Here is a 23,510-nt window from a genome sequence, read left to right as displayed (position 1 = left end):
GGTAGTGGGGTCTCCATCCATGGAGATATTGAAAAGGCAGCTGTGCATAATCCTGGGCAGCCAGATCTACATGGGCTACTTGGGAACCTCTAAGAGGTCCTGTCCTAGCTCAGTGTTTCATCATTAATCTAATGATGTAATAATAAAAAGAAAAAAATCTATTTGTGTAGTCTTTACTTGGAGTTTGTTTGTAATGGTTTTAAATTTGTACTTAATTAAAAAGGACAGACCGGGCTACTTTTCAGTGTTAGTGAGCCATGTACTATCACAGTGTAACCACTGCAGTGGAGATAAGCAGGGCAGATGTAATTCTGAGACTGATGTCTCATGATGACAGAGTCAGTTATTGCTGTGTACCACTGAGGATCAAGCTTGGAAAATGTAGGTCCAACCAAAAGAGAAAAAATGGGATTCTGAAGGTTATGAGCTCTTGCAAGAAGTGGGCAGCATTGTCAGGCTGCTTTAGTAGTTCAGTCAGCTGCTGTGATAGTGTCAATACAGCAGAGCTGTTTAATCATAATCAGGGATATCTGACTGCATCATTGGTAGTGTGATAACATTCTGTTCATCCTGCTAGCTCGGTCAGAGAGTAGCACATTTCTTAAAGAGGAAACCATGTTTTATGCTATACTTTCTTACTATAATTATGAAAAGGCATAGCAGATACATACTACCTGAGCTGGTAGTGTTTGTTACCTGGAGAATAAGAAAAACATGTGTTTCAGCTTTCATGAGTATGACTTAGAATATTAAGCATATATTTAGCCTGGTTTGGGTTTCTTTTTTCTTTCGTATTTCTAGACATTTGTTGCTTTCTAAAAGCTGTTGGTCTACTCTCTTGTTAAGTAGAATTCATCTCACTAATGCAGAAAGATTTGTTAATTTGCATTTCATTTTTGCCATATATGAATATACAAACAAGACAACCTAATAAAATAGTCTTTAAAAATGTACTTTACACATGCACATGTATATCTGTATTGTATCTTTTTTTGCCTATAATCCAAGTACTTTGCTGTTTAAACAAACTTTAGTTAAAAGTTAAACAATGAATTGTTTACTGTTTTAAAAGCTGTGGGAAATATATATTCTTCATAACTAGGGTGCTTCTATTTGCTAATATTCACAGTTGTAATGATTGTGTAAGGTTGCCTGTCTAACTTCTGTAAATTTTTTTATTGACTAATACTAGTTCAGTTGCTTCCTAGTAATTTTAAAAAGTGAATCTTAAAGGGAGGCTTTTTGTAAGGTTACCTATCGAGCACACATTCATTGGACAATTCTTGTGACTGAAAAGGCTGATGCCTAAGTGGTCGCTTATGAGCAAGTAATTTGCAGAAATCTTCTAAAGCATGAGTAAAAGAGCTGTTCTTCTTCCCTTCCTCTAGTGTTCAGTGTGGATTGCAGCACGGTGGAGTGCCCTCCTGTTCAGCAAGTTGTTTGCCCCCTGGACAGCTATGAAACCCAGGTCAGGCTGACGGCCGACGGCTGCTGCACCCTGCCCACAAGGTTGGTGTCAATGCCTCAGTGTCTTCAACTTCCAAAATCTCAGTTGTAACAGCAGTTCAAGTACTGTAAATACAGGGTAAAAATGCCTCCTTCTGCAGTAAATGCTGATACTGAATAAAAGCTACATGAAGTAGGTTATATCAGTCTGATGGAAATACTGAATCTTGTCTTTTAAAAGCAGAAAAAAAGGTCTTCATTGTACAGATGTATGAAGTTGATTTCTGCTAAAATTATTTGAGGAGTTCATGCCTCTAGATTGACTTTCAGGTAATTCAATTAATTTTGCAAAAGTTAACTTTTAAAGGTGTTTAGGGAGTTAAGTGATAGAGATGACAGAAGACATGCTAGAAAAAAACTCATCTAGTTAAAGGAGAAACAAATATAATTTTTTGTATGACACTTTAAAAAGTAAAAGATGGAACTCTGGAACTGTAGGGGAATGGAAATTTCAAGTACTTGCTTGCATTTTACCTCTATTGTTGTTCAAGTAGGTATAACTTACTGCAATTCAAAAAAAAAAAAAAGACAGTTTTAGAGTTGATAGTACACATTCAAGCAAAAATTAACATAAATTGAAAGGTTTTACCCCAAAAAGAAAATTTTTCTTGTAGATGTAGCTAGCTGACTTACTTAGTGGAAGGTCTTTGCAGCCATAGAATATCATTATCTTCTCAGCCCCTTGTGTAAAGTAGTACAAAATTTGCAAATAATTCAAAAAGTAGATGACAAAGGTAATCAAGGTTATTCTCTTTTGGGTACTCTTTGGGTGTACATTTGCTGTGGCATCTTCTTTAAACCTGTTGTTTCATATGTTGTTGACATATGAGTCTCTTATTTCATGGAGAATCAAAGATATTTAATAAAGTTAGGGCAGAAAAAGAGATATGGAAAATATCATTTAATGCCCTAATCCTGCCTCTTAAAATTTGAAAATGTATTTCTAAATTTGACAGGTTTTATTTGTAATTTTAGAATACTGATAGTAGTCTAGTTCTTATTACCCTTACTCAGTGAATGCTACAAATGTTATTTAAATCAGAGTTGTTTTATTTTCTTGTTTTCTGAATTTTGTATACAGAACATGGGGATTCTCAGTATCTTCCCTTTATTCTTTGACATATTTTCAGTAAACTTCCTAGGAGGTGCAATGATGTATTAGTTCAGAGCTGACCTGGCTGGCTGGGACTGTGCAGGAGTCTGCAGATTTTATACAGTCATCATACTGCCATTATTGCAAATATAGCTCAGCATGTTCAAGACAGCTATAATAAAATGCTGCTAAGGACTGTATTCAGAAAGATAGATTATAAAGTCAAAGAAGCAGTCACAGATTAATATTTCATACATATAGAGTTGAGATTAACACTTAGAAACGTTGATACATTAGAAAGATTAATGGTACATTTTTACTTCCAAATTTGTTTCAACTTGTTGGACTAAAAAAATGATACATAAACCAAATTATTTTTGTTTCACAGATGTAAAATTATGTTCTATTTTTATGCAGTCTAATATAACTTGCAGTTAGATTTTTCTAGTGCTCGGGTGAAGGGAATGAAAAATATCCACTTTATTCTTTGTCAGTGATAACTTCAATTTTCCTTCTAACAGGAAATATAGAGTACCAAGAAAATAAATCTTCATTTACTTCAGAAAAATTACCACTTTGAAATATCTTCTATTTCTAGTACACATGTGGGAACTGACCTTAAATAAAACACCTACAGCAAGCATGTTCTTGAAAGAATCTTTTAATTTTGTTGAGAATGTTTAAAAGTAAAGGCAGTTTGCTGAGCACTAACTGATGTCTGAAGTGTCCTTGTCCACATGTGTGGCAAGTCAGTGATGAAACCAGTCTTCTCTTCTGCTCTGCACAAAGGTTCCAATTGTAGAAGCAGGCTTACAGCGTGAGAATTACTAGATAATTGTGAATTCCTGAAACCTCTTTGAAATAAGATGTTGTGCATTCCTGGGATCAGAGTTTAACAGGAGATCAGAGCTAGGATAGACGAGTACTTAGCTCCTGGAGTCTTAGGATCTGATCTTATGAACTAAGGGGGTTTTGTGTTAATACCTCTGCCCTCTCTGATGCATAAAACTGCAAAATATCTCCACAATGAGCATAACCTAGTATATCTGCAGGCAAGTAGAAACTATGTATGAAAATAGAAAACAGAATGGGAAACAAAGTGCTGTTACTTGGAACTTGAAAATTGAACCATTTGACACACTGTATAGTTGAAGGGTCTCTGTAAGACTTGCATATCAAAATTATAGAAAAAAGTGCAGATCTATGAATGAATCAGTCTATGGTAGGGAAATGGGATAGTTTTCCTTAATTTCAAATTTTCTTAATAAAGCATTAGGAATTATGAAATAACTGCATTGCCTTTTTTGAGATTCTGTTTAGAATCCCCTAATTGTGCATATTTTTTTAGTGTGCACTTGAGGATAAGTTATTAAAAGCAGAGGCATTGTTCTATAAGGTCATGGGCTTTAGACAGTCATTTAGGCTTCATGAAATTGTTTTTAAGGCTATGAACTGTGTGAAGAAATTATGATCATCTGTTCCATTTACTGCCACGGAAATAAAAACATAATGCAAGCAGAACCAGAAAGCAATTAAAGGAGAATGCCACAGATGATATGTCCCTGAGCTGGTTAACAAGTTGTTGATAATTTCATGTAGGAGCAGATTCTGCCTCACATCTTGTTCTTGGCCTGTTTCTTGTGGGTAATACACTAGGAAAATGGAGATCCTTAAAACTGACTATAAATTGGCATTTCTTTTGTGAGCAAGCTCTTGAATGCATATTCATAACAATGAAGACTCCTTGAGCAAAGCCAGGGGGAAAGTGGGAATAGTAAACATCTGAAACCATAAATTCTTGTTCTTGCACTCAGAGGTTACATTTAGTGTCACACTGATTTCTAATGCAGTGGTTCAGACAGAACAGAACATACTGATTTGGCATTGACATCAAAATACCAGTTGCTTCAGCTTTCATCAGGCTGTTATGAGACACTTATCTTAAATTTCCAGCAATTATGTTAGGAAAGCTAAATGTTTGGAAAACAGGAAAACAGCTATTATGTTAGGAAAGTTTAGAACAGTCTGTCTCTGGTCTTGGTGAAGATATTTGTTTCTCCAAGGAGGTTGAACAAAAAAATGTACTAGAGCTCTTACAGAAAACGTTACCGTATTATTTTTTTAATGTAAGTTTGTGTTCTTCTCTTAGAAAGTTGAATGAGATCAATATCAAGTTTACAGAATTCTCTTTGGATGTTCCCAGTTTTTCCTGTTGTAGATGAAGTTTCTTCAAATTTTTGGATTCCTTTGGGGATTTATTTTTATGTGTAAAAATCTTTATCCTGATTATTAGCAGTTTATATTATATTTGTACATGTTTCATAAGATTTTTACAACATAGTATATGGCCTGTTTGCATAGCTTTGCACCAAATATTTTTAGATTATTATTTTTCTTAATGACTGTTGTCTGAATAAATTGGAAGTTTAGTCTTTATCAGGTCTGTGCTTCTTGTTACTTTTTCATATCCCTGCCTCTGTGCTGTCATCTGTTACAGATTTGGTAATTCCAAGATTCATTCAGTGCTCTGTTTTCAGAGATACTTCACACACACACTCCACACTCCTCCCCTCACCCCCAGCTACTCTTGGTCAGTCATTTAATAAAACCAGAGAACCAAGAAAACTCCATAGAGAAAAGCGAGATGTTGGCATTGTGCCAATATTAAAAAGAACAGAACATAAGCAATTAAATCTCGTGTCTTGTTATCAGTTCTGAGAGAAAGAGTGGGGAAACTAAGGATTGAATTAAGGATTAAAGGATGTAATTATAGCTAGAAGCAACCAGTGTTTCTTGAATCTGATTTTGTCTTCTGAAGATGCTAAGCTTGCCTTGAAAACTTGACCATCAGAGTGCCTTCGTTTTCAATTTCTATCTTCCATTGTCACTAGTCTTTTTTTTTTTTTAATTGGAGTCTAGCTTTAAACAAAACAAACTAACAAATGTAATACAACTAGGACTTTTTAATTAATAGGGTTTTCTTTAGAAAATGGAAATGTATCCCCTTCCCCAAACTACTTAACATTGAAGGACATTTCCCACACCTCCCTCAGATTCTGGGAGAGGCTCAGTCTCAATGAGTCAGCATCCTTTACCTCCTGAGTGGAGCTCTTGCAGTATATGTATGCTGGCTTATAAGGTATATATATATGTATATATATATAATATAGGATATAGAAGTATTCTTCTGAGAGGAGATCAGCATCCAGGAGTATGTTCACTAAATCCCAGTAATAAGTTTGCTTCACATACTTTAAAAAAAGCTCACACCATAATCCTGAATTATGTCCTAGATTCAAAAAAGTTCAGTAAAAATTATGTTTATATAATGTATGTTTATATTATGTATGTTTATCTATCAAAATTTCCAGTATTTATTTTCTACCTGCATCCTACCTTTAAAAAAAGCAGTTTCAAGAATGATGTGATGGGATGAGAAAAAAATAAGGAATTGTAAGCTGAGCATAGCAGGACCAGATAAATTTCATATGCCAAAAAAGTGATTAAAAGCTTTTTACAGGTACAGTCTTGAAAGATTGGAGCCCAAAAGGCTTGGGCTTGATGGATGAGCAAAGGAAGACACTTTGAATTGGACCATTTCACTATCACTTAATTACAGGTAGCTGAAGGGCATTACAAATGCAAACCTCTCAGTTGGCTCAAGTAGCATGAAAGAGTAGAATATATTTGTATTGTTTAGAAGAAAACCTCTGAAATAATTTCATTAGTCATATAATTGCTTTTTCCTTCTTGAATAGCCTTTGCTCTGCCATTTTTTTCCTTTTAGATGGCTAAAATGTCTCAGTCTGGGGCTGCTGTGAATGGCAATGCCACTGTTGGGTCTGCAGGGTGGTAAATAAGCGAAAGGTGCTTGGTCAGCAAATCCAAGTGTTAAGTCTCTGGATGATAAAATCTTGTTTTACATTTTCATCATCTACTCAGCCCCATGGGAGAGTCAGAGGGGCAATTTTTTCCCCCACCTCAAATTTTTAAATACTTTCATTTTTATACAGCTCATGAAAATGAGTAATACCTTGATGTAGTAGGAAATAGTTTTTTAGATAAGGTTTAATTTAAGCTATATCTAGATAGAAATTGAATATAACTTAGAACAGAACTAGACTAGAATTTTCTGTCATATTGAATTGTCTTTCAATTTGGGACATAGTAAGAAGAAGAGTAAAACTACAAAAATGTACTTTACTTTATGGATCTTCTTAAGAGGATGCTGTTTTTTATCTGTCCTGTACTAAAATACTTTTAACATGTGTGTGCATTATTTAGCAGTTCTAAAGGCATTAAGGATAAGTAGCAATCTAGATTAGCAATCTAGCTCTTACATTTGAGCAATGGTATATACCATTGCTGAATTGGTTTTGATTCCAAAGGAAGAAATTACCTATTTTGTTACTTTCGATCTTTTGTTTCTAATAAAAACTTGTGTTGTTTTAGGCACAATATAGATGCCACTTGAGAAATTCACCATGAGCAGTTTCACTTGTATTTTTCAGAAAACCTGTACATATGTTAAAAGATATGCTGTCTTTTCATGTAAGTGAATTGAAGCACAGTTATTTTCTTCTCATTCTGTGTCAGCCACCAGAATCATAACTGGAAAGTCTACTGTTGTAAGTTCCCTTTTAAGCTATTATCAAATGTATTTGCATTGTATTTGAGAGCACCCATACACAGCTAGTTGGCAAATGTTTTTATTCTGACATCATCTGTAGAAGTGGCCTCTGAGTCCCTGATTAACTTTGCACCTGTCCCATTTAGTAGGAAGGGTATTATGTACCCGTTCTGTTCTTTTTTCTTAGCTTTTTGAGTGTTTCAGATCTTCTCTATGTCACTCCTTGTGATTCTCACATTTGTCTAGATTTTCTTAGGTCTTCCTGTCTTTGGAAGACCTTCATTTTATGATAAGGTTCTGGTGTTCCATACAGCATTCACCATTTGGATTCCTTCAACCTTCTTTAGAGGACAGTCATGATTTTCCAGCAACTGTAACTTCTTCCTCATTTTCCCATGTACCAGTCACCTCTCTTAAGCAACTTTCGCTGATACAGAGGTCTTCCTTGTATTTGTTCTAGAATTTTAGATCCTTCTCCTCCACCCATCTCATCCTCAAGAATTGGTATCCAAGAGAAAGTGGTTGTGGATCCCAGTTTTTGTTAAAGGAAGGTTCAGCTGGAAGTGGTAAAACCAATCATGGATCCAAGACATGTTTCTTCCTGACACTTCTCTTCAGGGGTTGGCTTCTTAGTAACCTGGGTAGCTGGATCAAAGATCTGTGTTAAGGACTCTGCAGAAGCTTTTTAATGCCTTCAGTTCTGTCATCAGCTCCTTAGAAACTCTGGTTTCTAAGGTTGGCCAACCTGCTCAGGTTGTTTCTTCTGCACTTCAACTCTAGCAGACCACTTTGCCATCTGAAGTGCATCAGTACTGTGGTGGTATAACGCTTGGTGTTGAGTTGGAGATTGCAATTTTTTTAGAGTTTCATAATATCTGAAAATAGGTGTTTACTCACTTTCACTTTAGTCTTTAAAATCCTCAGAAGTTAGGAAATGGTGAATATTTTTCTCAGGAAAAATCATTCAGGTCCGCTGAGATAGTCGTGCTTACAGACTGCACTGCACTCAATTTCCACAAAAAGTGAGAATAACAGGGCATTACCCTTTCTAGGTGACCCATGGTTCATCTGTCTTCTCTTTATATCTTCCAGCAGAGGTAATAAATTGCTGAACTCAGAGTTCAAGCATTCCCCTTCTTTCCTACTACAGCTGCCTCAGGAATTCCCACGTGTTCTCAGTGTGCTGGTAGTTATTGCTGCCTTGGCATTGAGCCTCACCATGTGGGTTGTTTTGGCCAGCAACCATATTTTCCTGAAGTACACAAATGAGGAAAAGATGATGTGTTGGTTGGTTGTTGGTTGTTTCTTTAAAACTTGAACAGAAGCTCTTGTAACATGAGACATTTTATCAGCCCGATGGCTGACTCCTGAGTGTCAGAGACCTCTGACAAGGAGACGAAACATAGAATGTTTGCAGAAGAAATAGCATGTAAATCTTTTGCAGAAGAAGCTGTAAAACATTGTAAATACAGAGGTCCCTGCTTGCATCTTTTATAAGATCAGCGTTTTGTGCCTGTATGATATGTTAAAAATACATCTGTGGTCTTCCATCAACTTCCAGGAAATATTGAATTTGAAAACCTGAAAGATGTTGTAACCTAAAGGAAGATGCACATTTTCCAAGAGCAAAATGAAAAACCCATTTGCACTGGATGAAGAAGTATCAGTGATATCTGTGCAAGCAGTTTCCTTTTTATGGAAAAGTATCTGTAGTACTCTAATCTGACCATGTACTGAGTTGATGGTATATTTACTCCTACACTGTAAAACTTACAAAGAAATTTTAATCAAGATATATTGAAGTGACTCTTAATTGTATCTAGTTTTAGGTAGTGTTTTATGCTTGAAACTAGAATGAGGTTTTAGTGTCTAGAGAATTTGGGTTTGTTTCCATTCTTTATAAGCAAGCTGGTTTTTGAACTCTCTCAGCTTATAATAAGCTGGGAGATATGTCTTTCTGTTTCAATTTTTGTTTTCCCTTGTCAGTCTAGCAATTAGTATGTACCTTGATCACACTGAGTATTGTTTTTCCTCTTTCTCCTGAGACTACCCACTGTGTTTTGTTTCATTTATTCTACTTAAACTGCTATTAGCTCATTTGGAAATTGAATAAGTGATTTGGTTGAGAATAATTTCTGACTTGAACAGGCAAATTTCTGTTTGTATCACAGAGATCAATAATGTCTGACTGTTGTCATCAGACTCACAAGTGCACAGATGTCTAGGGAGACCGTGCACATAATAAAGCAATAGAATTATAATTTGGATGCTTGCATTTTGAAAGGGAAGTAGATATGAAAAATCCCCAGCAGTTTCCAATGGTACTGTCATCTTCCATTGGAAGATGACAATACCAACATTACAGAGGTTATATGAAAATTGTGAAGTTGTGTTTCCTCAAGAAAATAGCAGGAAATGTCATGTCAGAGTTCAGCAGCCACAAATTCTTCTTCTTTCTTCCTTCTCAAATTATTGAATAATTAAAACATGGGACTAAAGGTCATGGATTGTTTTTAAATGAAAAGTAGTTTCTCACTGGTATTCTTTGAAATGTCATTGGTGCATTTCAGTCTGGTTCCTATAAGTGTTTCAGTTCTTACATTCATGTTTCTACTATATGGAAAGGGTCTCATTAATTGATTAGAGTTTTTGGTCTCAAAACCACCTAGATTTTGGAGCAAATTTTGGTCTTCGGTTTTTTTCAAGGTCAGGTTGAATAGGACTTTGAGAAATGTGATGCAGTTGAAGATGTCCATGATCATTGCCAGGAGTGGGAGTGGACTAGATGACCTTTAAAGGATCGTTTCCAACCCAAACCATTTTTTTAACATTCCTTAACTTTTCCAGAATTGCCTCTAGGGATTTGAGAAAACTGTTTAATAGCATGAATGACATGGAAAAATTGAACATTAAATAATTATTAGGCTTTTGTGGTTTTTTTCTTGCAAAGAAAGGAGAAAGTAGTCATGAAATTAAATAGTCAAATAAATTAAACAATAATGAATTTTTGAGAGGTTTGTGGGGGCGTTGCTTTTTTGTTAGTTTCAGGGGGTTTTTTTGCTTGCTCATGGCAAACCATCTCTAATGGCTTAACTGTAGGGACATATGTAATTCAGGAGTTAGAGAGTTTGAAGTTATAGAAATACAGAATTTTATTAATTACTTATAAAACTATTGTCTGAAAGTGATTTTTGACCAGAACTCCTCAGGAACTGTGTTTTATGTGTAAGAGAATCAGATATTTATAATTCTTCAATAAACCATGGTTGAGTAAGAAAATAAATAGCTTTCCATAATATCAGAAAACTGACATTTGTATAACATCTTAACTAGTACCTTATTTTTAGATTTGAAATGTTTGTTATATTATGAAGACTGATGCTGATAAACCTAAGAAAAGAGTAACTGAGGTACACAGTGGTAAAAAACCATTGAGACTATCAATGGGAAAAAGCACCTTCTGGTATGGTAAAATGTGAGAAGAATACAGGGTTGAACTAGTTTATGTTGTATTTTATTTCCTATACTGATAAATTCAAAAGGGTCTATACATTTATTTGTGTACTTGAAAAAAATCAGAGCCCTTGAAAAGTCAGTGCATTTGGCCACATTTGGTTGTATGCCTACTGCATCTCTGGCATCACTCTTCTCTGACTATCCTCTTCTTCTGCCTTGGCCCTCAGGGAAACTGGAATTGATTTAATGTTAGTCAAAGAATGAAATTAAGTTTTTAGTCAGATGAATTCTTTAGATCCTCATTAGCCTTGGAATCTACTTGATATAAATGCTGATTTTTATGACAACTTCCCTTGCTTAGGATCTGTTTGCTATTTCCTAATGCTAATAATGTCCAAAAGATGCACAAAAAAGTTCCCTTTCATGGTATCTTTAATGAAAAGCTAGATAGTTGCCTTTTGCAATATTTAAAAGCCCCATGTGTATAAAGATTACTATACTCATGGAAAAACTCACTGTTATGTGTTTCTAACAATATCTGGACTTTAAAAAGGAATTCTTACTTGGGAGCACTCGAAATTTGACTTCTCAAGAAGTAAACCCCCTGAAAAATTAAAATAGGAAGAACTTCCATGTGAGTCTGTTTACATAGAACTGATATAAAACTTTTGAACATTTGCAAACAGTCTCATAGTAAGTGTTATATGCAGCTTCCACAGTTTTTCTGTTGTCTCTCATTAGAAGTTTATTATTAATCTTTAAAATAAAATACTGAAAGATTTCCATGAAAAAAATAGTATTTTAATTACTAATTGTCTGAATACTATGTTTAAAACCAAGAAGACATGAAATAGTGATACTGAAATAAGGATACGGAATTCAGTCTGTCTGACCCAGTATTTAGAAAAATTCTAGTTGAAATTCATGTATGGTGTTGTCCCAATGGCTTTAGCTTTGCCTGCAGTACAGGCAGTATCTTTGTCCTGTCTGCTTAACTCACATTGTGGATTCAGGTATGAATAACATGGAAATAATTATTCAATAATTTCATGAGACTGCTATGTCAATATTTAATTTTGCTGTATCATCATTGCTTATATCATGTGTTTGATGGTAGCTGGGGTCTTGCAGTTAAACTTTGCTTTGCCACTGTCAAGCTTTGATACTGTTCTTCTGAAAATTCCTGATTTCACAATATCCTTAAGTGCTTATATTGTTAAGACATCTGTGGAAGTTTTATCTGCTAGACTGACTAATATAAATGTTAATAACGTTAATGCAAATTGTACTAGATTGCTGCAAGGGAGAAAAAAAAGGACTGTGATAAAATCTCCACAGGAATGTGATGTATGTTTCAGGAATGCTTTTCTCTAGTCTCAGTGCTTTAGACTTTAATTTTGTTTTGATCCTCAAAATAAATATCCCTCTTGTCAATACACCCCTGCCTCAACCCTCCCATTCACTGATACTAAATCTTTTTTTCCAGGGTGCCTGTTCTTATTTTCATTGCCATTATGCCTTGTGCCTGGAGAACTCTTTTGATCCTACCATCAAAACAGCTTTTCTGAGGCTAAGCAAGCCCTTCTCTCTTTAAATCTGTTTAATAACAGAACTAAATGAACCAAGATAATTGGATTTGAAGTAAAAGTTGTCATTTACAAGTATTCAATTTGATTTTTTTGTTTTCTTCCTTTTCCTTTTTGCACTTTTGGGGACATAAAGAAAAAAGCTAAGTGATTATATTAAGAAAACCCCAAACAACAAAAATCAAATCAAAACAACTTCACCAACAACATACCTCAAACATAAACTGAACTGGTAATGAACTTAACTTATCTTCTGAAGAACTTAAAAACTGATTTTAAAAATCAAGCCATTTATATTATTGGAGGAGTCACTTTCCTCAATCTATAAATCATTGGTTAACATACATAATCTCGTTTCTGCTTTTTTATATACTGAAGCTTGCCTTGCTCAGTTGTTGATGTTTCTAGGATTACTGTTGTTGGGTTTTTCTTGGGGTGGTAGTTTATTTGGTTTGGATTGGGGTTTTTTTATTTGTTTTTTTAACCTGAAGAACTGTAGACAATTTTTTTTGCCAGTCAGGCTGATTCTGCATTTGCAAAATTTTAGTGCAGCAAACCTCTTCCTTGGGATTCCTTCCAGGCCATGCCACCACCTTTTCAGGTGCCATAAAGGCTCTTGCATTACTGTTTGATTCCTCTTTATGTCTTTCTGGGCCCTCTTGTAAGATAACGTTGTACTCTGGTGCAGGACTGTTCTTCCCTGTACTTGGGTTGGCTTGCCTGCTGTTATGGTAATAACATGTCAAAGGCTTGTTATTCCTGCAGCCTTGGCTAATAAGGTGTGTCAGGGGCAGGTACTGGGTGCCAGCTTCCTGGTGCCTCAAGTGCTGCCCTCCCTTTTCAATGTCAGAAATTTTGGATGCCACCATGCCATTTGATGTTGCAGTGGTGTGTCTGCAGGCTGTGACAGTTTTCATTTGGCAAGCTGCAGCTATGGGGGAGCAGCTCAGGACCAGCATGGTGTCTCACTGAACAGCAGTCTGAACAGCTGGATTTTAGACAAATTAGCCTGGGAGGGACCATGGCCACTGTCAACAGGCTTAACTCAAACTGACCTGCTGAACTTCCTCGAACCTTGAGTGTTCCATTACCAGGATTAAGATACGCACAGGTGGACAGCTGCCTGTGGCAGGGCACAGAGCTGGGCTGCAGCTTCTCCTCTGTCCATCCCTCTGCTCCAAAAAGCTCTTCAGAAAAATCTAGTTCTACAGAGCTCATCTTGCACTCTTGCTGAGAATGGGATCACTTATTCTGAATTTCCAGATGTTGTTTTGGCAGTGTGACAGCCACGCTCAGCTACCAGAATTCCTTGGGTTTCTTTCTGACAGACTTCTGTCTCCAAAACAATGTTTTCCATGCTAATAGCCTGGACAATGGTCAAAGGTTTTCCTAGCAGAGCTGGCTGAAAAGAATGCAGGCTATTTAAAAGTCCGTCTGAGATCATTTTCTACTTTGACATTCTCCTATGCATGGATTATGTTTTAACCAAATGGGAAGTCAATTTATAAAATTTTGGACTGTTGAGGTTTTGTTTGCTTGCACTGTGAGTATGTGAAACTTTCATTACTCTGAATAAGAGAGAGTCTTTTCTGCAAAAAAGAATGTTAGCTCCCACCAGTCTTTTAAATACCTCTTTCATGCCTTTATATAGAAGACTGTCCTATCTGAAGTTATTTAGAGTGTGATTCGTAGTTTCTTGTGGTTCAGTTTTGTGTTTTGGATTGTTTGTGTTTTTTTAACTGTTGACTTGGAAAAAAATGAGAGGGGAAAAATACAAGGTATTAACCTAATCATTTCATATTGCAGTTCTATGAATTAGAAGGAATGTGAGACATAAATTAAGAAGACACTTCTGAAAAAGCTTATTGTGAAGGCAGTAGAACTAAGAGTGTTAATTTCAGCTCATGAAACTTGGAAAATCAAAGTCCACTACTATTTTCCTAATGTGTGCTGTTTTCTCTGAATGTTCAGGAAGTTTGATCTACCTATTTTCCCAGAGGTCATCAGGCTGTTGAGCATATGGTTATTGGAGTGAAACTTCAATTTTTATTTAGTCTTTTAATACCACATTCAGGTTGTGTCTGGACTTTTTTTTCTAACATTTTTAAAATATTCTTTTTCATTAGTAATATGTAGGTAGTTATTTCTGGGTTTCATTCTTCTCAGAAAGGAAAAGCATCTTTCAAAACAGTCTGCTACATGGGTTAAGGTACAAATTCCATTAATCTAAGAGAGCTGATTTTTCATTTTCATTGATTACTAGAGGTTATCCTTTTTCTTCCCCCATCTTCCTGTACTATTGGGGCTGCAAAAGTGAGAGATATTAGCAATTCTGTAAAATTATTTACAAAGTCATCTTAAAGGGAAACTGCTGACACAAATCCGTTGGATTTTTTGATTTCATGTGGAGGAAACCATAATATCCTTTTTTCCTTCTGTATCTGTGATGACAAACAACGCACAGTAAGGAAAATAATTGGGTTCCCTCTGTCTTTGTATTTACAAATAAGTTAAGAAGAAAATGTCACAACAAAGGTGGGATAAATAAAACTTTGATTCTTGTACTCTTATTTTTTGTTTAGTCCATTATCCTTTACTGTTATGGGAAGTATAGTATTATTAAAAAGCAAGCAAAAAAACCCCAATCAAACCAACAAAGAAAGAAAAAATACAAAATCTGAAAATGCCTGCTTTGAAGTTATTACAATTCTGTAGCATATATGTGCACATAAAGTTAAATTGCTTCACTTTATCTTGATGTATTTAACATTATTCATGAAATGGACTTTATCTCTTTACAGTAACGTGCTTCTGTTATACAGTATTTTAAGAATCCTTTTCAAATAGTTTAGTGGAAGTTCCTCAACTTGTATTTCTTGCAAATGTCCTTACACTGGAGAATATAATAACTTTATCTAACACTGATAAGATTAAAGGGAGAGATATTAAAAACCTGTCTGTTGAGCTGTGGTTCTTCTCATTCATTGGATGGTGACCTGAGATGAAATGTCTGGGCAATTAATGAGATAATTAATGGCAATTAATGTAATGGGCAATTAAGGAGATATGCATGGCAGAGGAGAACCAAACTTCTTGCTTTTTGAGCATAAATAAGCAAATGCATTAAGGGCTGATGCTGGTTTTTGCTAATGGGTTGTTTAATGTGGGGATTATCTTGGGATACTTAAAATATTTGAAATAGTTATTAACAAGTAGAGTTCTTATTTCTTTAACTCATAATTGTAGGATCTTCTATTATAGAATTATTGCTGCTTATTCCTATAATGTGCCCATTGTTCAGGGCAAGAACTCTGTTAAATGTAAACTTAGCAAAAGTCTTAAGAGTTTGACTTTTAAACTGTTGTGTTAATCATAAGGCAAAGAATCTGGAAGCAAGCATGACTATTTGTTATCGACATTTTATATATCTCAGTTTGTTAGGGTGTTTTCTTAAACAAACAGATAAATACTACTTAAATGGAGAGAGTAGTCCTTTTACAATGATCCAAAACTAACCACAGTATTTAATATATCTAGTTTCCCACAGTAATGCCATGTCACATGTAATTGGTTTTCCCCTCTACAAACTGCCGCACCATCAGCACCAAAAGAAAACTTCCAATTAATTTCATTCAGCTTAGATTTAATGAATCTGATCTTCCTTTCTCTTTAATTTTTCCCAATGTTACACTGGATATAATGTGATTTCCTAATGAGATAACACCCTTCTGGTGAGTGAATGCAATTTCTATTATTAGTGTTTCACCAATTTTGATCATTCAAGACAGAATTGAGAAGCTTTCTTTTGCAAGTTCTGAAGAACACAGTTATTACAGATTTCAAGTTTTTACACAGAGCAGAAGAGCACTATTGGTGTTGCACGCTCCCACCTTTTTGTTTGCTGGGCAGCCAACAGAGTTTGGATGGGTAAAAAGAACCCTTCAGGTAGATAAAATACCTTTCTTGTTGAGTTAATAAAACATGATTCTGAGACGCACAGAAAAGCTCTAACTTGGGTTCTGACTGACTGTTTTTCTCTTGCTTATTGCTTCACCTTGTGTCTTTCTTGGTGGTGTTGATCTGTCTGCTGATGCTGCCTGGCTGTGCTCTGGTTGCAGGTGCGAGTGCCTCTCGGGTCTCTGCGGTTTCCCCATGTGCGAGGCGGGCGCCGTGCCCCAGATCGTCTCGCGGGGTGACGGCACGCCCGGCAAGTGCTGCGACGTCTTCGAGTGCGTCAACGGTACGTGCACCTCAGCGGGAGGGCTTTGTGCCTCTGGGGATGATGGGCATTCGGTCATTTTTTATTATGCTGTCAAGGTCTAAGAATTAATTTTCTTGAATTTCATTCGGCGAGAAGGAGCTGGAAGTTTAGGTGAAGATACTGACATGGGAAACTCTCATTTCGAAGTTGTAATGCAGCTTTAGTTTCTGAAGCACTTTTCTCTGTGACTCAGGGAATTAAGGTTTTAGCAAGACTCCCTCACTGCATGTCTTTCATATAATCTTTTTCCAGTAGCAAACACTAGAGACCCTCTAGAAGTGAAATTTTTGTTAGCCATCACAGCTGCTTGTGGCAGCACTGTCAGTGAAAGCGTGCTGTTCAGATTATGGGGTTTGTTTTAAAAATCAAATTATAAGACAGTGTAGGAATATATTCATTAACATTCTTTACTTCCCAATCTAAATTTTTAGAAAATACTTAAAAACCTTAAATTTGCCATGCAAGTGACTCTTACCTGAGGACTGCTCTATATATATATATATATATATATATATATATATATATATATAGCTGTATGCTCTATACAGTATATGCTGTGTATATGTGTATTGTGAAGGAATAATATTTCACTACTAGTAAGGGGGAAAATACTCTTGAAGGATTGCATAATAACTTCTGACCATTAGAATTTACAAGATATCACAGTATTTATTAAGTAATATTTCTCCAACAGTATTTGATCTTGTTTAGTGCAATGTTTAATTCAGGATTTACTTTAGTAGTTTGAACAAAAAGTACAGAGCCAATTTCTGATAGGATGTCTCATGCTAATTGCTTCTCTTCAGCCTGCATGTTATTTGTGGATACTGCTAACAAAACTTGCACTGTATCTATTGTAGCAGGAGTGAGATATGGAGCTGTTTAAATTGCCCACTTGTTTTTGTGGCATCTTCACATCCTATTTCCAAGTAGAAGTTAGATTAATTTTTCATGGTTAACAGTGAGTTTGGATTGCCTTTAGCACTGTTGCCCTGGGCATCACTGCCTTATTGTGCACTGTAGCTCACTCCAAAGATCTAAGCTGCTTTTGGATCAAGATTCCTCCTTGCTTCCCAGGCTTTCTATATCTTAGTAATCTATGACTACAGAGTAAATTGGAAGAAGAAATAGGAGTTTTTGAAGGGAAAGGGGTGCCACAGAGTGAAGCAGAAAGGGCAGATTGGAGAAGAATTAAGGTTTTTAAGTTTGTGTAATATATGTCCTTAAAAATCAGTTTTCATATATTCCAGGCCAGCATCAAAATTGTCTTTAATAAGTTTCCCTTTAAAAAGGAAAATAATCTTGAGAAAACTGGTCAGAAAAGTTAAATACTTTTTTAAAATAGTTATAGAACATGACATTGCTTTGTAATTTGGGTTTTTTCAGGTGCATTTTGGTATGTTTAGGTGTTTTTTTTTATTTCAGGGGCAACTACTACAAATAAGCCCTCTAAACCTCTAAGTTCCTAGAAAACTAATCCTGGCAGAAACTTCTAGATAAATGTTTAATGCAGTGACAAACTGGTACATGTGTGTGTATGTGTGTAATAAACCCCTACCATTACTTTTGCCAGTTTAAAATTAAGAGGAGGGGGGAATGTTCTTAGTGAAACTGATAATTGAATTCAATATCCAGGGTTTTACAGTATTTTGAAATACTAACAAGTGCAGAGGAGATACAATTGATGTCAGTAACAGATGGAGCAAATATCTTACAGTTATAGGCTTAGATCGATTTCTTTGCCTCATTAAGAAAAAAATGCCTTCAAAGTAAGAAGAGTCAAATCTGTAAGATCTAGGACAAGCTGTTCTCAGCAGTGAGGGTGGCTAGCTGTTGGCACAAACTGCTGGGAGGATGCTGAATTCCTTATCTTCATCCTTTCCAATTAGGATTAGATGCCTTTTTAAAGCATGTGTTTCAATCAAATGCAATTTAATGAGTTTATAGATGGTAACTGGGGAAGTTGTATAATCAGCATCACCAACAAGTTTCATTAGTTACTTCTGTGTTTGAAAACCTCTGAAAACAAGCAAGAGGATGGAATAAAAAAGAAATATACACACATTAGTATAATTTTCCTGCTATTGTAACATTCATTTAATTAGATAATTAAAAGAATTTAATAATTCCTTTGGCATTGAGTGGGTGCAGTCAGGAGGAATGCCAATCATCATTACCTTAAAGTAAGGGTATCCATTACAAATTAGTGTATGTGGACTACAAAAAATCCAGTTTATATATTTAGGTAACCCTAATGATGGTCAGGGTGTTAAAGCAGGCCAGACTTATGCAATATTTGTTGCAATTTTGTGCTACTGTGATAGATGCAGAATTATATGTTTGGCTTTACTGTCTAGGAAAGTGCTGTAGTTGTAGAATAACAGTGGCCAGTGTTGAGGGGACAGTTAATAACGGCTACAAAAGACATGTAATGGAGAGAATCTGCAGTATGTTCTCTTTTTTGTTTGTCAACTGTTTGAGGACAGATCCATTGTTCTTTTGCACATGTTTTTCCTGGATTTAATATAAAAACTATGTAGAAACTCTACAATATATCTGTAGATTTTGTATGGTTATCTTTGCTAATGATACACACTGTCTCAAACTAGCTTTTGGTTAGTCTGTCTAAGAAAAGTGTATTAATCTGTGGCAAAAGAAACTTCTACAGTAATTACTTCTTTTGCAGAATGTAATGATGGTGTTATTTGATTATAAATACAGCATGAAGTCAGTACACTAGACTTTATTTTCCTGCTTCAGATTGATAGTGAGTGTGTCCTTATGCTTCACATCATATGCAATCTGCTGCTTCTCATAGTTTATTCTATAATTATAAACACATTATAAATCACCAAAATAACATTTATTTCTGCATGGAAAATGATCCTGGTATTTTCATTTAATTGGAGCTTGTTGTTAAGTAGCTACTGTCTGTAACTGTCCAATCTTTGCAGAAGTCAAACTTTTTTTTAAGTCTTTTTAATTAAAAAAAAAATCTAGAAAGTCCTGAGAACAACTTTGTTATTGGAGAGAAGAAAAAAACTATATTGCAGATAGATTGCAATAGTTATGTGTGATATTTCAAACAATAGTTCTGTGTGGTATTTTAGATATCGTGAATGTATGCAGATATCAAAGTATGTTGCATAAAGCTGTTACACTAACTAGAGACATAAAGTTGTTCTTTTGAAAGCACTGCTGTATTTAAAAGTTTTCACTGTTGCAGTTAATGCTTACTGTCATTAGAATGTGATTCTTGTTCCAAAGGTCAGTCAATTGTAAAGGTCAGTTTTAAGGCACACATTGATTCCTTCATTTTGAAGGGAAGCATCTTTGTAAATAAATCATTCTGTGTTTTTAAATGGTGGTAGCAATCAATCCAAAGCTCCTTTTTGACGTGATCAAGTTCCTTATCTTGCCATCCCTGAGCATACCCTAACTAGTCCGTGGATACCAAAATGAGAGCTCAGACAACAATGATGGCAGCAACATTGTTATTTCTTTTTGTTCCTTTTTCCTTGTCAGGAGAAAGGTCCTTATGTTTAATTTGTAACTTAAACCTTGCAACTCTATGGAACTGTTGGCAAACACTGATTTAAAATTGAATAGAGACATTGTCAGTCACCTGTGCTTAGTCGACTGGATGGCTGTTTCTCCTAATCTTATATTCATGATGACCATCAGAGCAAGCCCTAGTTGTGCATGTAACACAGTTTTAGCCTGATGGAGACAGAAATATGGCTTGTTAAATATAAATCTATTTAAATGCATAAAATACTATCACTAGAGGTATAACTGATGCAGCTAAATACATCACTGCTTTTTGCATATGGGAATCAGAGATTTGCACAGTGGTGTTCAATAGTACAGTTTTCATGGAAGAGCTACATCCATAGTCAAATGTACTGATTTTTGAGAAGAGTGAAGTCAATATAAAGGAAATAAGGCAACATGGGAAATCTGTAGCAAATAATTGCCTCTTACTGTATGAAACTGAACAAAGAGGTTTTGTCTGTTGTGTGGTTCTGCTGCCCTGTTTCAGGGAAAGTGAGAGCCAGTATTGCTTTGTTTAAAGGCAGACTATGCCAACTGCTGTGAAGTTTCCCCAATTCCACTTACCTGAGAACTGCTTTTCATCTAGAGAATACTAGATAGTATGTGATACTCATTTGGGGAAAATTGAGTGAGAGATTCCCCAAGATATACAGCCTTCCAAAAAATCCTGCATTTTACAGAAGCTAGTTTCTTCTGATCCATACAAAATACATTATTCACCAGGAGTTTTGTCTTCTAATCCTGGTGTGGTGCTTTTACTCATGGGGGATCTTGTAAGGAAAGAAAATTGATTCAGCATTAAATTACAAGCATCAACAAGTGAGTCTAAAGAGATTAAAAGCTGCATGTGCAGCAAGAGTTCAAGTGCTAGGAAACAAGAGAGAGTATCCAAACTTGCCTGTTCTCTAATTAGGTATTGATGCATGGATCTCTTGAATGTAAGTTGCACTTAAAGCACATACTGACTGTGAGCTGTGCCTAGGAAATTTGAGAGAGCAATTACCAGGCATCCTGCAGCTGCTGCCTTCTGTCAGTCAGGGCTTTCACTTCTCAGTAAGTTTCCTTGAAAACAACTGCTACTTCAAAAATATTGTGGATTGGTTTGTGAAATATGGTACATTACATGTGTGAGGGTCCTTATCAATGTGTCAGTGTGGCTCAAGGTCAGGGGGACCAGGCTGCCTCCTGCCATGGGCGTGTGTGAGCTGTGATTTTAGAGTCCAGATCTGCCTAGGATGGCTATGAAGTCCCAATCCATTTGCCTTGGGGGTTGAGGTGTGGACTTTGATTGCCCTATCCATTGGAAGTGGGACTACCTGATGGATACATGAGAATAGCTGGCATTAATCCTGGGAAGATCAAATCACACCTTCCCTGGGACTGAAGACTTTGACCCTTTCTGTACTGCTGGTTTAGGCTGCACTGATAATTGTGTGGTACTACAGACCACTTGATGTGACCCATAATCAGTATCTTATAACAGTTTCTGTGAATTTTTTTCCTCATTTGGGAAGATAAACTGACATAAAGGAGGCATTTCTTTTTCCTCTGTGCCTTCTGGCTTTTTTCACACTTGCATCTCTACACAGTGGCACTGCATTGGAAGAGAGACTAAAAATCCTCTTTAATCACACTTCTGTTGGTTCTCTTGCTCCTCACAGCACTTGCAGATCCATTATTAATCTCATGGTACAGAAAAGGGTAAAGGTCATTCCACTATTTCTAAAAGGAATAGGAATGGCCTGTTTCCAAATGGAGCATCAATGAATACTGAAAGAATTTAATGGGGAATATAGAGTCAGCAAGGAAAATATTCACCTTTGAAGGAGGAATGAAGTGCAAGTGAATTATCTCACAGACACCACCTACCATGGAGTTCCCATTATTTATTGCATTAATCTTGGCAGTCTTTATTGCACTTTCATTAAACTTACTTTTTGTGTGCTCTAAAGAAATAAGGATTTGACCAAGGTAATAGTCTGTTTTGGAGCAGAGAACTAAATAATACTTATACTAATTGAACAGTACTGCATATTTCTCTTTGGCTATCCAAAACCACAGATTTTTGTGGTGGACTTCATATAGGCAGCTGCTTAAAAAAATAAGATGCAAAATACAGCTTGTGAGATGCAAAAGATAACAAATTGTTTGGTATGTAATAAGATTAACATCAAAGGAAGATAATCTGATACCAAAAAGGTAGAGGGATCTAGTTGTTGTGGGCTGAGGTTTAGTTTTGGGGTTATTGTTTTTAATTCAGTCAGAACATCTGAAAGGTATTTGAAAATCATGGATAATCACCAGTCACAACTGGATGAGACTTTGGTCTAGTACAATGAAAAAGTTGGTCAGTCTGCCAAACCAAGTCAAGTGTTTTAGATCCTCTGAACCTGTATTATACTTGCCCTAGTAAAATTGGGAAAAGTTTGTGAAAAATGCAAGTCATTACCAGTTACATTTAAAATAGGAGAGAAAAAGAAAACACAGAAAACTGAAGGCCAGGCAACCCAAAATTCCTGGCAAAAATAGTCTGTAGATAAATTGATTAAAAATATGGGGTAGGGATTGTCAGGACCACAGCTGAATGTGAATCCAGATTCAAAGCTCTGCAGTGGTTCACTAAGAGCAGGAGAATTGTTCCATTGGAAGTAGAGACTGAGTTTTTAAAATAGTGGGGTTTTTTTAATATAAAAAAGGGCAAAATCTATTTCACTTATTTCATTTTAGTTAATGAAACCCAAGACACTGTGTAGATTCTGTGAAATGATATGACATGATATGACAAAGAATATTAGATGACAAATGGTGCAGTTCTGCCTGGGTTTAAAAGTTTTTAAAAAAATTAATATATACTCCTAGTGTTTACTTTGGTGAAATAGTAATGTTTTTTGCCAAAGTGAATTGTCTTGGTAAACTAATATCTTTAGTAATGTTCTGACTTAGATATTGCTGGATTTTTAAACTTGGACAAGGTTGCCAATACTTTGGAGGACAAGTTTAGAATTCAGTGTTTTCCTCAAAGCATGGAAGACATGGCTAGACCTGTTATAATGCCAGGCCACAGCCTTGTGTTACAGGTTTGGAGATTTTTTTTTTATTTTTCCCACTGCAATTCTTAACTTCTCTCATGCACTGGAGGCTTCTCACAAATGTCCTGGCAATGCAGGATCTGTGTCAGTACTCACTAGTGGTGCTGTTTCAGATGTCTGTGCCCTATTTAACATGCATATGGCTAACCCAATCTGTGATGTACTGACAGAGACCACTGGGATTTTGACACATTCCTCTGCTATTAAGAGCATGTCTTGCTTGCAAGGATTGTTTGGCAATTTCATCAAGAAAATCTGTCACTGTTTGGGGGTTTTAGAGCATAGCCACCACCCTCTGTGGCCCCAGCTCCTCCTTTGTTGTCTTGGTATTTTC

At 35.9% G+C, this 23,510-nt stretch overlaps 1 protein-coding gene across 1 annotated transcript in view; it reads left to right on the top strand.

Moving 5' to 3' along the window:
* Positions 1–23,510, top strand: part of CRIM1 (cysteine rich transmembrane BMP regulator 1) — a 171,224-nt gene that overhangs the window by 88,801 nt on the left and 58,913 nt on the right. The window contains exons 4-5 of the mRNA XM_079298802.1: positions 1,389–1,509; positions 16,390–16,511. Coding sequence (XP_079154928.1) covers positions 1,389–1,509; positions 16,390–16,511 — 243 coding nt within the window. The remainder of the gene's footprint in view (positions 1–1,388; positions 1,510–16,389; positions 16,512–23,510) is intronic.

Source organism: Erithacus rubecula, assembly GCF_903797595.1.
Source record: "Erithacus rubecula genome assembly, chromosome: 2".
Classification (NCBI taxonomy): Eukaryota; Metazoa; Chordata; class Aves; order Passeriformes; family Muscicapidae; genus Erithacus; species Erithacus rubecula.
This window is presented reverse-complemented; position numbering and strand designations above follow the sequence as displayed.